We start from the raw sequence: 15,485 nt of genomic DNA, 5'->3' as shown, positions 1-15,485 counted from the left end.
TCGGCGAATAATTCAGTAAAAACCCGGAAAAAACTGCAAGCATGGCAGTATCGAGAGCGGCCAACAGCGAATACATTGTCGACTGCGTCAGAGAGATGGCGTCTCTCGGGCTGGACGAGTACGGCTTCAACCTCACGCGGACATACTACGAGGACGAGGCGCTGTGGCAGGCCTTTCGAAGGAACTTTGACACGGCGCTGGCAAAGGGCGCGGCTAGCGCGCCCACAGAATGCGCCGACGCGATGAAGAAGCTGGACGACAACATCGTCACGCGGATCCACGACGATGCGGACCTTGCCCGCCAAGGTCCGGAGGGCGTGTCGGCGGCGTTTCAAGTCTTTTGCCTCGACGGGGAGGATTCCGACGAAGAGGAGGAGGACGAGGAAGAGGCAAGGGAGCAGCAAGGAAGGAAAGAGAGCGAGGGCAAAGGGGAAGACGAGGACGGAGCTGCGGGCGACGAACCACCTTGGTCGCATGAGATGGGACCGGGCGTCATCCGCAGCATGTGCCTCATGGCGGACGAGGCGAGCATGCGCTCCGTCGAAACCACGCCCTACGTCACCGCCGTGGATGCGCTGCTGCACACGGGTGCGGACCTGGGGTACCCGGGGCACTTCAAGGTCGCGATCGACTGTCTGATGCCCGCGTTTTACGCGGCCGTTGGCCGCTTCGACCTGGCCGAGATGGCTGCCGCGGTGGACGAGGACGGGATCTGGAGGGGCATGAAGGGGCGCGAAATAGCACGGAATTGATTATTCTAATGGTGGACTTGGATGCACATGGCTTCACAAGTATACTTGCGTACGGCGTCTCTTGCAAGTAATAATCTAGCATCCGCCATTCTCGTCAGATGTAGCCTAGACTAGATGACTAGGAAGATGGCAATTTAGGAACCTATTTGAAAAAAATGAAATAGCCCAAAGTAGTTGTGCCGGCTGGGAAAACTACAATATTAGACAGGCTAGAAAGGACAGGAAGAATAGAAAGAACAGAACGAGCAAGGATAATCAGATGAAACTGCAAGAGTCAGAAGAATAGTATAAGTAGCAAGAAGAATAACCATCAGGAGGACTCGCATCACCACGACTTCTGTCGAAACATTGCAGCAGTTGGCCGTTTAGTACCACATCTGCCCAGTAGCCTGCTTTTCGACAAAAGGATCCTCACATCTGTATAGCACTATGGCATCCGATGTGCCCTGAACCCACTGGATCGGGCACAGCTACCTGCATCACTTGGGAGTTGGACTTTTGCCAGCTTGTTGTGTCCAATGTCAACACCCTCCGGTAGCTCTCTAATCTGGAGGCCAGTATTTCGTCCTTGATTGAATGTAGTTGGTCAATGACGTGACTACAATGAATATTCATAGAAAGTTCATATTTTCCATTTATACGAGTAAATCTCTTGAATTTGAAATGCTGCTAAATCCATATATTCCATCTTCTTAGATTGGCCAAAATTGATCAGCTCCATATATATACCATGGCCATCACTTTCTCCGCATTCTTCCAAAAACAAGCATTGAATAACTATCAAGCTCTGCAGCTCTAAAAGGCGAAGCTATTAAAATCCAGTGTTAATCGTCCAGTAGTTGGGACCGCCGCTGGTCGAGAAGCCCTGGTCACCAACGCAGCTACCGTACTCATAAGGCTTGGGGATGGTGCCGGTGCCCGCGCCGGGCGTCCTGGACGTGGGAAAGTAGTAGGAGACCTTTGTCTTGAACTGGTCGTGGCACTTGAAGTTGGGGTTTCCGTTGGCGAGAAAGTACTCCAGAAAGCCCATCTGCCCTTTGGTGACGCCGCCGGCGCCGGCCGGCTGGGAAAACTCGCCAATGACGACCGAGATGCCCTGGGCGTCGTTCTTCAGGGTGCCGCGCCACCGGGTGCCGCCAATGTTCTCGACCACGCAGTCGAAGCGGCCGCTGAAGTCGCTCACGGCAACGGTGACGCCGCAGCTGACGCCGTCGCCGCCGTCGGCCCCGTCGCTGCAGTTGGGGTGCGTCGAGGTGGCGCCCCTCTGGAAGGAGGAGAAGACGCCGCGGATGGACGCCCGGCCGCCGGCGGCGTCCGTCTGGGGCTGCACGCCCGTGTAGCTGACCTCCTTGACGTTTTGGAAGTTGAACTGGTTGGCAAAGTAGTAGCCGCGCCTGTGGGCGGCGCCCGACACGTCGAAGCCAAACGTGACGTCCTTCATGCCGCCCGCCGGCGAGCTGGAAAACGACCACGTGTGGCCGATGCCGGCGAGGCACGCCGAGGGAGCCTGGGCTGCGAGGAACAGAGTAGAGACCTTCATTTTTGTACAAGAACGGGGAGAATGGGTTGCTTGGTTGGAGGTTGTGTATGCGTGGGCGTCGGGTACTATCTGGGAAAGCAAGGGGAGTGCCGCTGGGTTTTTATAACAGGAGACGAACCATACATTACAACAGCTAGACCTTTAAGGAGTGCGCTGGATCCTACGTCAACCGCCGAAACACGCCCGGATCGACTGGCAATGGCGGGCTAATAATGTCCATCTGCCGGTCGTAGATGCACCAACCACGTGGAATTGAGAGGGGGGGAGCACGTCTCACTTTGATCAACTAGTTCGGCTGTGCAATGGGAGAATTTACTGATAGCAGGACAGAAACTGGGAAGCCTGATTTGTGGCAACGTTGCATTTCTACGAACTCTTACTCGCGGGATAGCTCTGTGATGAGCAGACGGTTTTGCCCAAACCACTCCGATGAGGGGCGGCGTGGCCGTGTTAGTGGAAGTTATTAATCGCCGCCGTTGCCTGCTTGTGGGCAAGGAAGACGATCCTTCCCAATGCGACTAGGTAGTCAAGTAGTCCAGGCAAAAAAGGTTGGGGTATTCGTCCTTAATAAAGTTTACCAGTAGGAAAATCACCCGCGGCTGCTCCGCTTCCCATAACGACCATCATTATTACACCCAAACAAGTTTCACAATTCATTAATAGTATAGCAGCGGGACGGAGCGAAAGCCCCTTTCTAGGTTCAGGGTTCGGCTAATGAATCAAGACGAGGGTCGTGTCCCTGGGCGCATTGTTCGGTTGGATGCGAAGAATATTGGTATGTATCCAATGTTTCAGTGCCAACATTGACCTTCCCTTTTAGGAAGCTTCTTCTACATTGTAGTATCGTCCATGTCAGCAGGTCCCGTGGCCTAGTTGGGCTATTTATCCGTCGTTTCCTGTACTTCTCGTTCGTCTTATCTACGTCACTTGCTTCTGATCTAAATTATTGATGGTTCGTACCATTCACGCTAGTTTTTATCTTCCCACCCTTCTTCGTCCAGCTCATGTGGAAGACTTGCCTTGCCAGCTTTGGCTTGAAGTCAAGGTCAAGTTTTGGTTGTCAACAAGCTACTTGCGTCTTATCAAACGCTTCCGAGAGTCACGCTTCGTATAGGGCGCAATTCATCGAGCAATATTTGCTCAAATCCTGTTATAGAACGTACTACGCACGGATCGACGCTCGTTGTAACCCACGCTAGCACGCCACGCAACGCTCTTGGGGTATAACAAGTGGCATCCCCGATATACCCATATTGATCGACTGACTAGTGACTGGCCAGCCCCTAACCACTGCGCTGACTCGTCAGTTGTGCACTCAGCATAGGGGCAAAGTCCACTCCGCTGCCCGCCCACAGCTCCCAGAAAGCTATCCAAAAGTCGCAGTAGGCGGCGGCGGCGCATGCCTGTGCCACCAGTCCAGCCCATCTGGTTGTGGCTTTGCATGGCATGCACTCGGGCATCATGGGAGGAACGGAACGCATCTCGGAGCCCGTAGTCGGGCAGCGGTGGTGGGAATAGGACGGGGGCATGGCCTATCCACTTCGCTCACCGATACTTGCCGTTCGGGCTGAATTTCTTCATCTCCAAGCGGGCGAACGCCAATCTCGATGAATTTTCCCGAACTTTAGTGGCTGGCTGTGGCTAGTGTCAACGGCTCGATGCCCGACGCCGGCGCCTTGGAACTATTTTGTACGGCAGCCCGGCGACTGGTGCCCGACGCCGACAACCGGCTGCGAGCTGCGCTGTGCGGGCGCACCGCCATGGCAAGACTACACCGTAGACCTCCAGATTGGTCTACGAAATAATTTCCTGTGATTGGACTCGAGCCAGGCCCAACATGTTCGGCACGAACGCGCACACACACGATACGCCGGCGACTGTTGACAGGCTTGTCCAAGGATTCAGCGAATGTCGTGCCAAGCTCCGTCTTCTGGAGCAGTCTGAAGAGCAGCTGGAGAGAAGCGTCGCGGTGACATGCATTGATGACTCTCAGGCTGCTATAGAATGGCACGGCGCTGATGCGAAGAGAATGAGCGGCGACGTTTCGGAGAAGGCGATGCAGCACCAGGCCCAATTTGATACTCCGCCGCCGCGGTTCGACGAGACGTCGCTGCTGGCGGCTGCTCCCTCGGCCCCCCATCATCAAGACACTTTGCGCGACCAAGATTTCCCCCTGCACATGCTGCGGCACCTGGGGCCAGACATGGCCTGCCTCCTAGATGGTGCCCTCCAACGCCAACGCGAGATGGTCGACGCCGCTCACCATGCATTAGACGGCCTGGGCGAGGCAAACCGTGCTTTGATTGCTGATCTGGCCGAGTCTCGTGCCAACGAAAGCAATCTTACCGTTGCAATAGATGACCTCCACGCTGTCCATCGAGCCGCGGAGGCTTCGCAGGCGCAGGAGCTGACGAGCCTCTACGCCGCGCAGTCAGCCGCGCAACACGAACTGGCTTCCCTTCGTAGATTAGCGGCCGCTGATAGGGACCAGCTGAACAGGCTACATGACGTGACTGAGGACTTGCAAGCCGAGATGAGCAGACTCTGCGCTGACAGCGCGGCACTTCACGCCCACAACACATCCTTGCAGAGCACCATAACGGACCATCGCATGACGGAAAGCATGTTGCAAGAAGAGATTGAGCGTCTCACAGCTGCGAAGAGTATGGCAGATTCAAGACTGTTCGAGCTGGAAAGCCAGAACACTGGCTTGAAAGCTTGCCTGCAGAGCAAGGACGCCCTCATTAACGCGCTACGTAGGGAAGCGAATGACGAAAAGCAGGCCAGGCTCTCCACGCACTCCTTGCTGGTCACCATCAGCGGGTTCCCTGCCGAGGGCCAGCACTGGGAGGACCTCACAGCCTCGCTCAAGCTGCAGAGGCAGAACGCGTGCGAGGCACCCGCCGGCTGGCAGTGGCTCCAAGCCTGGGACGACGACGACGGCGCGGCGCAGCCGCCCGAGGCTGCTGCTGCTGCTCACCACTCGACCACCGCCGCGCTGTGCTTCGCCTGCGTCTGCCTGCGCCACTGGATGGGCCACCACGCCCGAGCGCGGGACTGCCTGCAGTCCCTCGTCAACCGTCTGGAGAGCGCCGCCGAGCTGCCCGTCGGGCTGTGCCACACGGTCCTGTTCGCCGTGCTCGAGGCGGCCGGCCGGCGGCCGCTGCGCTTCGACATTGCGCTGCTCCTCTGCCAGGTCGCGCGGCTCATCGCGGCCAAGTGCCACTCGGAGCGCCGCCGCGAGGCCGCGGCCAAGGTCCGCGACTGCGTGTCGCGTGACTGCGCCGACGCCCGTCTGCTCGATGCGCTGCTGGACAGCGGCGGCGGCGGGGACTTGAGCGACCAGGTCCCCTTTTGCACGCCCACGCTTGCGCAAAAGGGCCTCGTCGTATATGTCAAGTCGATGGATTCGCTGCTGTTTGTCTCGCGCGAGAGGCTGAGGCTGCGCTGGATCAGCGTGCGCCGCATTGACTGGACAAAGTCCAGCATAGATTCCATCCACTTGCGCAGCGGGGATGTCGGCCAAAAACTGAGGTTTGGCCAGGTAGACGTGGAACTTTTCAAGGCTCTCCTTCATTTATGATTACCCAACTTGATGTATTTACTATTACCTTTTTGAGCATAATACTAGCTTCCTTTTCTCTCCATGCTCGTGGCGCCGAGGCACTTTTAGGTCACCAACATCGCTATACAACCTCAGGTATTAGTGCAATTCTTGAGATTTGCGAATAACACTGCTGCTGACACATAAGTCATCCATTTAAACTTCCAAGTCAGGCTTATGAGGAACTGCTGGGACTCGGTCGGTGTACACATCACAAGCTTAGTGAGACCGCTGCTGGAGCTGTACCAGTGCTTGAATTTGTGAATGGGCAGCCGATCCCTTGATAGCCGACTTGGAGGGAAACAGGCCATCGCAGGCCGTACAAAAGCCAGATGCTTCTTCATCAAGCACATATAACCGTGAACCGGGTGCAACTAGGAAATATCGGCGAGCAGCATACTGTCACAATGGAAGATTGTGTGTTTCATGGCGGCAAATTCAGAAGCAGAAGAGGGAAATGCCACAACCCATGTGTAAGATTGTGCAGAGTCATGATTAATTCAACGCAATGTGGGGTGTGTGATAATTTGCAAAGTGAAGCTGAGCAAAGGTGGAAGACGGAGTTTTTGCTGGCAATAGCTATTTGGACATGTATATATAGAGAAATAAGAGTTGACCGTTCATACAAGCAACTATCCGGTATGGTGTAGTGGCTAACATCGCTCGCTCTCAACAAGGAACCGAGCAGCCCAGGGTTCGATTCCCTGTACCGGAGTTTCTATTTTTGACGTTGAATCTATTTTTGAAGTCTAAAGTTTTTTTTTAATTTTTTTTGCCCCTGTTATATCACAATGCCTACCTCCCGACAGGTATACATTTCAGTTATCCTACTCGTAAGATTGTTGATCAGACTGTACCGCACAGTCGATTGTGCCTGTGGGTACAGCTCGCCTGCTTGTAGATGAACAGACCCGACAGAGCAAACAGATCTGCAAAGCCACCGCGATTGCATTTTTTTCTAAAAAAGAGTATGATTTCACAGCGTTATACTCCGTAGAAGTTTAGAACATCGGAAATATTTATTTCTGCGCCAATGTAACGCGACTTCAATCATCGCTATTTCAGTCGCTACTTGCCAAGCTATTGTGCGCCTCGCTCCCAGAACTAACAACATGCCGACTACATCCCCACGGCCTAGTCACATTCTCTGGCATCTTTCGCCTCCCTTTTCCGGGCGAAACAGCTCTTCAAGAGCCTTAAAAATCCCATGATGACCACAGATCCCTCACCGCTCCGCCAGCTGGGGCCGATGTAAGCGTTCCTCGTCCCTCCGCGTTTGAGCCATCTGACCACCTCCCCCCCTTCAGGGAACTATGGTCCTCATCTCGCCACAGTCTGGGCATCTACCGTGCCGTGACCGTCTCCGCGCGCTACGTCCCGAGCTCGCGTCCTCTCACGTCGCCCATTACCTCCATCTCGCCGCGCTTCCTCGCCGCGCTGGCGTCCGTCGTGCGGGCGCACCCCATGCTGCGCGTCGGCATCGTGGGCGAGGAAACCAACGCAGCGCGCTACACGCACCTCGCCCACGTCAACCTGCTGGAGCACGTGGTCGTCGTTGCTGTTGCTCCCGCGACTGCGGCTTCGGAAGATGCGCTGGATCGCGAGGTGACGCGCGTGCAGGCCGCGCAGCACAATGCGCGCTGGGAGGACACGCCGACGAGAGCCCCGTGGCGCCTGACGATTGTGCGCGATGACCGGCACAACTGCGAGGACGTCATCTTCTCGTTCCACCACGCGCTTCTCGACGGCACCGGCGGGCGCAGGTTCCACGAGCAGCTCCTCAGCGCGCTAAACTCGGCCCTGGCCGACGAGGACGACCACGTCCTGTCGTTGCCGGAAGCGCCGGTCCTGCCGGAGCCGCAGGAAGAGGCCGTCGCCTTCACCCTCGGGCCTCTGTACATTGCGTCGGTACTCTGGGGCGAGTTCGCGCCCGCCATGCTCAAGCCCGCGCCGCAGGCCGTCTGGGGCGGCGCGCGCATCTCCTTTGCGCGGCCGTACGTGACCCGCATCCGGGCCGTCGACGTCCAGCCCGCGCAGACCGCCACCCTCCTCTCCGCCTGCCGCGCGCAGGACACGACGCTCACCGGGCTCCTCCACGCCCTCGCCTTTGCCTACTTTACGCGCGCCCTCCCCGGCGACGCCGTACCGCCGGGTGGCGGCTTCCGCAGCGCGACGCCCATGGGCCTGCACCGCTACACGCGCGACACCGTCGACGCGTCGCTCCGAGACACCCTCCGCGTGCTCCTCTGCTCCACGGACCACGTCTTCACCGCCGCCGACGTTGCCGCCATGCGCGCCGCCGCCCTCGTCGGGCGGTCCGGCGGCGCGGACGACGCCCTGACGCCCGCCGTCTGGGCCACGGCGCAGCGCGTCCGCCACGAGCTGGTCGAGCGCGGCAGGACGCTCACGCACAACAACGTCGCGTCCATGATGCGCCACGTGCGCGACTGGCGGGGCTTCCACACGGCCCGCGACGGGACGGCCCGGCCGAGCTCGTGGGAGTGCAGCAACGTCGGCGTGCTCGCGGCGGAGACAAAGGAGACGGCGACGGACAAGGGCAAGGAGGCGGCGGGCGTGAAAGTAGCCAGGGTCATGTTCTCAAACGGAGCCATGGTCACGGGCGCGGCGGTGGCCATGAACGTGGCGTCGGCGCCGGGCGGGCGGCTGACCATTGCCCTGTCGTGGCAGGAGGGCGTGGTGGAGGAGAGCCTGGTGGAGGGCCTGGGGAGGGCGCTGGAGGGGATGGTGCAGAGATTCTGCAAAGGCGGAAGCTGGACGCTGGAGTGAAGCGGTCAGCACCGTGTCGTGGTGTCTTCGAGACAAAAAGTAACTCTGTGTGGAGGTTGTGTTCGCGGAACTGAGGTGGTGACGACGATGGCAAGTTGCGCAGAACCTTGCGTGAGGTCTCAGCAGTTTTCTGAGAGAGACTCTCGCTGGATGCTTTCACCAAAGCTACGAATGGTATGTCGTGGTGGCATACAGTGAAGGCGAACGTGGTAGAGAAGACCATTTAGCGAGGCATGTATTGGGCATTCCAATAGCCTGCCACAAACCCGCATATACACTCATAATATCCACACATGTAACCTGTATCTATAAGGAATACTGCTGTTCACAATAACACGAATATCCACAAATAAATAGTATCCTCGAGAAATCACAATATTTACAAATAACAATATTATCCACATTTCGATATCTCTGTTCAACACAGTGCCCCCAATTCACCACGCTAATGGCTCACCTTGAGCTGATAGAAGTGCACCTCCGTCGGGCCCGTGCCCTGGTTGTAGTTGCCGGCCTTGAAGTAGCTGCGGGGCGAGTCGAGGTCGTACGTGGTAAACTCCTTGAGGGCGCCGCCGTTGATGGCGACGGCCAGCTTGCCCTTTTCGTAGCGGATCTCGTAGGTGAAGCGGGCGCCGCCGCCGCCGGGCAGGCGGGTGACGGGGGTGCGCTTCTGGCTGCACGTGCGGCACTGCTGGACGCCGAGGTTGAGGTTGCCGGCGTGGTCGAGGTACAGCTCGGCGACGGGCTTGTGGGAGACGGCGTCGTCAATGTGGATCTGGCCGACGCAGACCTCGCCGTCGTTGCGGACCGCCCGCACCTCGGCGAACAGCCGGTTCGTCGCCGCGCGCGGGTCCCAGGTCGCCGGGTTCTGCTCCCGCAGCTCGCTCCGGCAGTGCTGGCTGTTGGGCGTCGTGACGCACTGGCTGCGCGTCGGCACCTTCATCGCCATCGCGCCGCCGTCGTCGGCCGCCGTGAAGAACCACTCGTCCTGGTAGCCCGAGCACCCTTGCAGCCGCGACGAGGGAATCTGCCGCGGCGACGATGACGAGCCAGACCCCACGGGCTCCTGCAGTGACCAGTGCGAGAGGTCAAAGTTGCCGCCAGGCGCGCACGAGGGGTTGAGCGCGAGCACGGCGGTGCTGCCGGCGAGGAGGGTAATCAGCTTCATGATCGGTGTGGAGAGATATATGTGATAAGTGTGTGTGAGTATATGTGTATGTCGAGGCGTGATGTCGAGGCGTGCTGAATGGGAATATCCAGGCGAAAGCCAGTCGAGCTGCAGACCGGATACATCTGATGATTTATAGCCACCGAAACCCCCACGTCCTTGAGAACCCACGTTGCATCGCAATTCAATCGGCCTTTCCCGCCCAAGCGTCTTACATCTCTGCAAGTCAGATCTGCCCAGCCCAGAGTCAGCCCCAGCCACGCCAGTTTGTCACCACGATTGGTGGATTTAATGCCCTGCATGTTACGCATGGCCTAGTTCCCCTTCCCCCTTGTCGATTTCCAGTTGCCCCAACTTGCGGCGGTCTTCCTCGTGCCTTTGATCGTCGACGGTTAGTGGCGGCGGGTGCGCTAGAATTTCCCCGCGTCGCAGTGATTGGTGGAATTGAACAAAATCCGTCATTCTGTCTCGGTTGTCGACTGGTGCAACTGTAATCATCACAATTCATCAATTTATCGCTAAGAAAACAAAAATTTGTACAGCGGCTCTTTTTATATATACAGTGTCCGCGTTTGACTGCCCTAGCCAATGGGCTGGTCCACATTGTCCATGTTCTCTCTAATATTATGAATGCTCTCCTCGTCTACCTTATCAGCGCGATGGCCCCCCGTAGAATCCTGGCTGTCCAGGCCCTCCTTGAAAGTCGTCACGATACCCAGATTGACCCTGTCTCTGCTGCTGCGGCTGATGCAAAGCGGCTGCCGGGCCAGGAGACTGAGATCGGCCAAAAGCAGGACTCTGCGTGTGTCTAGGAGCGGGACTCATCTGTCGTGGCGCGGGACTCATTTGTCGTGGTGCTGGGCTCATCTGTCGAGGACCTGGACTTTGTGTCGTCTGTCGCAGAGCCGCGGCAAACGGCCCCGCAGCTGGACCAGGTGACTGAGAGCGGGATCGGGGTGCTGGGCTCATGCGGCCCTCGTGCAAGGGCATGTCTTGGTAGCCACGAGGTGCCGGGGTTGCTCGGCCTCCGTCCAGGGGCTGGTAACCGCGAGGCCCGACAATGGAGCGCAGCACGGGGCTAGCTCTACCCGAATCGGGCCCGTCCTGGTAGCGAGAGTAGGCCTGAGGCCCTGGACTGCTTCTACCATCCACGGGCACTTCTGAATAGCCAGTCACAGGCTGAGCATGCACCAGACCGGTCGAGCTCGAGTTGTCAAAGTTGCCCAACGGGCTGCGCATACGGTCCAGTTCGTTACCGGATGCCTGCCGAGAGTGATGGCCGTCCATCATGGCGTTCTGAGGTCGGTATGAGCTGTAGCTTGTGTCGGACATGCCGGTGCCGACACGTCGGGGGGGACCAAACGGCGCCGTTCGACCCGACATGGCACTTCCTGGGCGTTCATCAAAGGAGACGGGGGTGCCGGCGCGAGTGGTGCCCCTATCACTTTCGATGCCGTAAAAGTCTGCGCCACCATGTTCGTCGAGGAATTCTGCGCGGTCTTTAAAGTACTCAAAGTCCATGTGGTTCTCTGACACGAATTCAAAGCCTGGCACACCAGCAGCCTTGGCAGTCTTACCGGCCTTCATGCTGTCAAGAGCGTACATGTCAGAGTAGCCACTGACACTCATCAAGTCGCCCGCCTCGGCCTCTCTGCCGTCCGTCAGCCTACCCGAGTAGACCGAGGGCAGCAGGTTTTGGGCCCGCTGATGCACCATGGGCGTGATCAGTTTCTTGTAAAGAGCAGGGTGGCCGAAACGGCTGGCCAGCTTTTCGCTTCGCAGGCGTTCCGCTTGGGCGCGTGCGGCCTCGGGATTCTTGCGGACGTTTATGAGACTGTAGAAGCGAATCTTATTGTCGAAAGTGTTGGCGCACCAGAACTTGAACCCGAGCATCAAGAACGGGAGAGGAATGACGGCAAAGAACTGAATATGGTCGCCGTCGCCGCGTACCCAGGTGGTGAGGAGGACGACAAGGTTGGCCAGCATGGTGCCGAAAATGAAACGGTTAAAGACAACCCGCCAGTAGAGACCGCCGGACTCGGTCTTGGTGATGAAACGGTACAAGATGAGGTATTTCTTCAGGTAGTGGTCAAGACTGAAGTACAAGGCGGCGGCGGGGAGGACGAGGGGCATGATGCCGGCGAAGCAGAGGCTCGAGGTGGCGTAGAACAAAAAGTAAGTGTAGTAGCTGGCGTATTCAAAGGGCGGCGGTGCGGTGAGCTCGATGAGTTCTCTGGGCGTCGGGCTGGAAAACTTCTTGAGGAAAAAAGCCCTAGTGAGCGACCAGAGCTGGGCAAGATCGGTGGCGGCGCCGAGCTGGCGTTGCAGCAGGTAGGTGACCCAAAAGACGCCGTTGGAGCACAAGGCTTGAAACAGACCGTCAATGATGCTCTGGCCGTTGTTGTTCTTGTTGGCCTCCTTGATGGCGTCCCAGCCAGACTCTCCCGAGTTGGCGTTGCGGATAATGTTCAGGACAAAGGTGAAGACGGTGGAGAAGAAGGAAAAAACGACGAGGTTGTTGAAGACGAAGAAGGCGTACATTTTTCCAATGACATGTCGCTCTCGGCCAGTCTTGGTCTGATCGCCGCCCTTGGTAGAGAGACGACGAAAGATCATGGGTAGAACGAGGTAGGCAAGAGAGGTCAATGTGGGCGCTAGGATACCTTGGACAAGACCCCAAAACTTTGGGTTGGCCTTGAGGGAGGTTTCGAAGGCGGGCCAGAGGCGGCCCAGGTTGCTGAGGTTGACAAAGAGCATAGCGATCAGGGCGTTGGGGCCGATCCATAGTAGGGTCAGGACGGCGATCCAGAAATTGTTGGCCCACCGTCTACGACTGCGAACAGCAGCGGTGAGCGGCATGTTGCGCCAGATGACATCGTTGGGCCGTGGGGCCAGGGTGACGGTAGTGCCCTGAGGCTTCTTCTTGCGAAAGGAGTAGGCGATGCTGTGAGCTTCGGCAATATCGCTGTAGCTGGCGAATCCGTAGGGCATGGTGCTTCGCTTGTCAACTGACGCCCGTACCTGCTTAATCTCGGCTTCGAGATCGCGAATGCGCTTGGTGTAGTAGTCGATGGCGTCGAGCTTCTGGCCAGAGGGGTAGGTGCTGTAGGCGTAATCCTTTTTCGAGGGCTTGCAGGTCGGGCGCTTGGGAGGCAGTTTTTGGGGATTCTTGAGGTATTTGGCGAGAACTTCTTCGAGCTTGCGGACGGTGTGGTCGTGCTGCTCGATGAGCTCGGGCAGCTCCTTGACGTTTCGAGCGATGGCGGTGCGGGCAAAGGACGAGCTGGGAGCGACCTCATCGATAATGCGGGCGATGCCTTCGTCAGAGGCGCACTCACGGGGCATGTCGTAGAGCATGAGGGTCCTGGAGGCGAGGCTGGTCTGAAAGTCTTCCGTCTCAAAGTACCTGCGACGAAGCTGGGCAATCTTGCGGTAGTTCCACCAGAGGAAGCCGGCGACGATGGCGTCAAAGAGGTAGGCGGTGACGACCTGGGCCCAGAGGGGGCGGCCGAAGACGTTGAGGGGGGAAATATTGACGAGCCAGCCGAACTCGCTCTTGTCCCTGACGGCAGCCTTTGTGAGATGGACGGGGACGAGGATGCCAACGCCGATGAGGCTGAGAACGAGGAACATGTTGCGACACATGCGCATGAAGCGGATAAAGATGGTTGCGTCCATGCCGACGGCGTGCATGAGAACATCCTCGTTGGTGTGGAGGACGGGATGAACCCAAGCGAAGAGAGACTTTCCTATAGCCGGGGGCGCGTGCTTCTCGTCGGCGTGCTTGACCTTGGGGGCGTAGACAGCCTGGTTATAGGGACGAAGGAGGGAAAAGCAGATGGCGAGGAAGAGAGTGAAGCCGATGGAGATGCCGATGGCAGAGTACAGAGAGGCAGAGGCGAGAGTGGAAGCAAAGGGATCCTTGAAAAGGGCGAGCAGAGGATTCTCCGAGTTGGAGTTGGAGTGAGAGTCGGGCTGATTGCCATCACGAGCGACGAGGGCGGCGAGAGAGCCCATCGAGGGCATGAAAGCCATGGAAGCCATGGTGGCCGTAGCCTCGGCCAGCAAGATGTACAATGTGTAGCCGAAAAGTATCTTGGCGTATATTCAAGGTCGGAGGTGAAGATTGTGAGACTCGAGCGAGTAGGACGAGCTCTGGCGAGAGTCTAGACAGCTCAGCGGCGTGTTTGCAGATTCTAGTTGTGCAAGGGACGCTCTAACAAGCTTAGTCCGGCGTAAGCAGCGAGTACTGTAGACGTAGAAGATGAAGTATCGAGCGAGTCGGTAACGAGCGAGTCGGATCGGGTAACGAGTGACGGAGAGTTGTCGTCGAGGTTCGGATCTGTCTGAAGCGAGTGGTGGGTGTCCTGGCCGGGGAGAATCTGGAAATAGACGGGGAGCGAAAACGAGATCCGGCGCAGAACCTAAGGGGGGAGGGGGAGGAAATATACAAAAAAAGAAAAAAAGAGGATGAAGAAGGAATAAAAGACGGAAAGGGAGAAAAAAAATAAAAGGAAAAAGGATAAGGGCAAGGATACACAAAGCGGATGGAGACGGGAAGAGGAAGAGGAGGAGACAAAGAAAGAAAGAAGATAATGTGGCTGTCTTGACATTCTTTTTTTTTCCTGCCAGGGTACCTAATTGGATGCAGGCAATGGCTATGACGATGAGGTACCTTTACGTGTCTCTGCTAGCGCCAGTCGACACGAGGTGGGCTCCAGTCGAACAGGGTGAGGTGGGGGAGGCCCTCATCGATCAGCGGCGGGCAGACGGGCACGAGCTGTACCGGGTTAGTTTGATGATGTTGTTTCTCTTCTTGTTGCGTCCATTATCTCTTGCACCGTTTCCCAAACTTGATCCACGAGCGTCCTATTCTTGCCAATTGTTTTCTTCCCACGCTCTGCAACGTGCCCAAGAGTGAGACTTGAGCCGCAGGCGGATATGAGATGGTGGCTTGCAGGTTTGCAGCCCCTGCCCGCAGGCGTTATAGCGCATGGTACCTGGAAACGGGGGGCCTGGAATTGGCCTGGAAGCCTGTCGGCCTGCAACTGGCGGCCAGAGAGAGACTCGACGTTACGGATACAGAGGCGGTAGATATAGCGGTTGTGAACTCTGATTGGTCCGGACCGCTATAGCGGGTGGAGTCTGTTTTTTTATTTTTCTATTTTTGTCGCCGCGACCCGCAATCCGATATCAAAGAGCCAGCGCCTGGTTCAATGCTCAATGACGACGGCTTTGGCAATATTGGCAGGTTGCTATGGAGTTGGCTATATTTTGAGTTGAATTTGGCAAGTTTTCTTTTGTTACGTCATATTTTTTTTTTCATTCTGTTTTACATTTTGCCATGCACTTTTAAAGAGTACTGCCATCATCGTCATGCATTGATTGTGACACTGACTCAACTTTACAGTGGGTCCACCTACCGCTCGGCATCCTCAACATCCTACAGCGGTTTCTACTGGGTAGCGCCTTTGTTTCTCTCTCGTCTGTTTTACAGTGAGGCAGTGACACCAGGGTTTGCCTTGGGTAAGCAGAGTCACGCGAAAAACGCCCGCACCTCGTGCGCTCTACACACTTGACACGTCCCCAGCCCATGACCCTTCCATGCAAGACAACCACGAGAATGTCTCACTC

At 57.1% G+C, this 15,485-nt stretch overlaps 6 protein-coding genes and 1 non-coding gene across 7 annotated transcripts; 4 read left to right on the top strand and 3 right to left on the bottom strand.

The window, feature by feature from the left end:
• Positions 1 to 41: 41 nt before the first annotated feature.
• Positions 42 to 752, top strand: V2A60_004107 (uncharacterized protein; the record flags this gene model as incomplete). The annotated part of the gene is made up of 1 exon (XM_083255430.1): positions 42 to 752. One exon carries the CDS (start codon positions 42 to 44, stop codon positions 750 to 752), a length of 711 nt encoding a protein of 236 aa, XP_083111556.1.
• An 811-nt stretch (positions 753 to 1,563) lies between these two features.
• On the bottom strand, positions 1,564 to 2,292 carry V2A60_004106 (uncharacterized protein; the record flags this gene model as incomplete). The annotated part of the gene is made up of 1 exon (XM_083255429.1): positions 1,564 to 2,292. One exon carries the CDS (start codon positions 2,290 to 2,292, stop codon positions 1,564 to 1,566), a length of 729 nt encoding a protein of 242 aa, XP_083111555.1.
• Positions 2,293 to 4,129: 1,837 nt separating this feature from the next.
• On the top strand, positions 4,130 to 5,875 carry V2A60_004105 (uncharacterized protein; the record flags this gene model as incomplete). The annotated part of the gene is made up of 1 exon (XM_083255428.1): positions 4,130 to 5,875. The coding sequence occupies one exon, from the start codon at positions 4,130 to 4,132 to the stop codon at positions 5,873 to 5,875; it is 1,746 nt and encodes a 581-aa protein (XP_083111554.1).
• Positions 5,876 to 6,531: 656 nt separating this feature from the next.
• Positions 6,532 to 6,611, top strand: V2A60_004104. The gene has a single exon. It is a non-coding gene; the product is annotated as a tRNA-Glu (tRNA).
• A 495-nt stretch (positions 6,612 to 7,106) lies between these two features.
• Positions 7,107 to 8,683, top strand: V2A60_004103 (alcohol acetyltransferase; the record flags this gene model as incomplete). The annotated part of the gene is made up of 2 exons (XM_083255427.1): positions 7,107 to 7,147; positions 7,204 to 8,683. 2 exons carry the CDS (start codon positions 7,107 to 7,109, stop codon positions 8,681 to 8,683), a joined length of 1,521 nt encoding a protein of 506 aa, XP_083111553.1.
• Positions 8,684 to 9,128: 445 nt separating this feature from the next.
• V2A60_004102 (polysaccharide lyase family 7 protein) lies at positions 9,129 to 9,851 on the bottom strand (the record flags this gene model as incomplete). Its single annotated transcript, XM_083255426.1, has 1 exon — positions 9,129 to 9,851. One exon carries the CDS (start codon positions 9,849 to 9,851, stop codon positions 9,129 to 9,131), a length of 723 nt encoding a protein of 240 aa, XP_083111552.1.
• A 651-nt stretch (positions 9,852 to 10,502) lies between these two features.
• Positions 10,503 to 13,895, bottom strand: V2A60_004101 (uncharacterized protein; the record flags this gene model as incomplete). Its single annotated transcript, XM_083255425.1, has 1 exon — positions 10,503 to 13,895. One exon carries the CDS (start codon positions 13,893 to 13,895, stop codon positions 10,503 to 10,505), a length of 3,393 nt encoding a protein of 1,130 aa, XP_083111551.1.
• Between the last annotated feature and the right edge of the window lie 1,590 nt (positions 13,896 to 15,485).

The sequence above is a fragment of the Cordyceps javanica genome, chromosome 2 (assembly GCF_051103115.1).
Source record: "Cordyceps javanica chromosome 2, complete sequence".
Lineage (NCBI taxonomy): Eukaryota > Fungi > Ascomycota > Sordariomycetes > Hypocreales > Cordycipitaceae > Cordyceps > Cordyceps javanica.
Note: the sequence above shows the minus strand (reverse complement) of the source record. Positions and strands in the feature narration are given on the sequence as shown.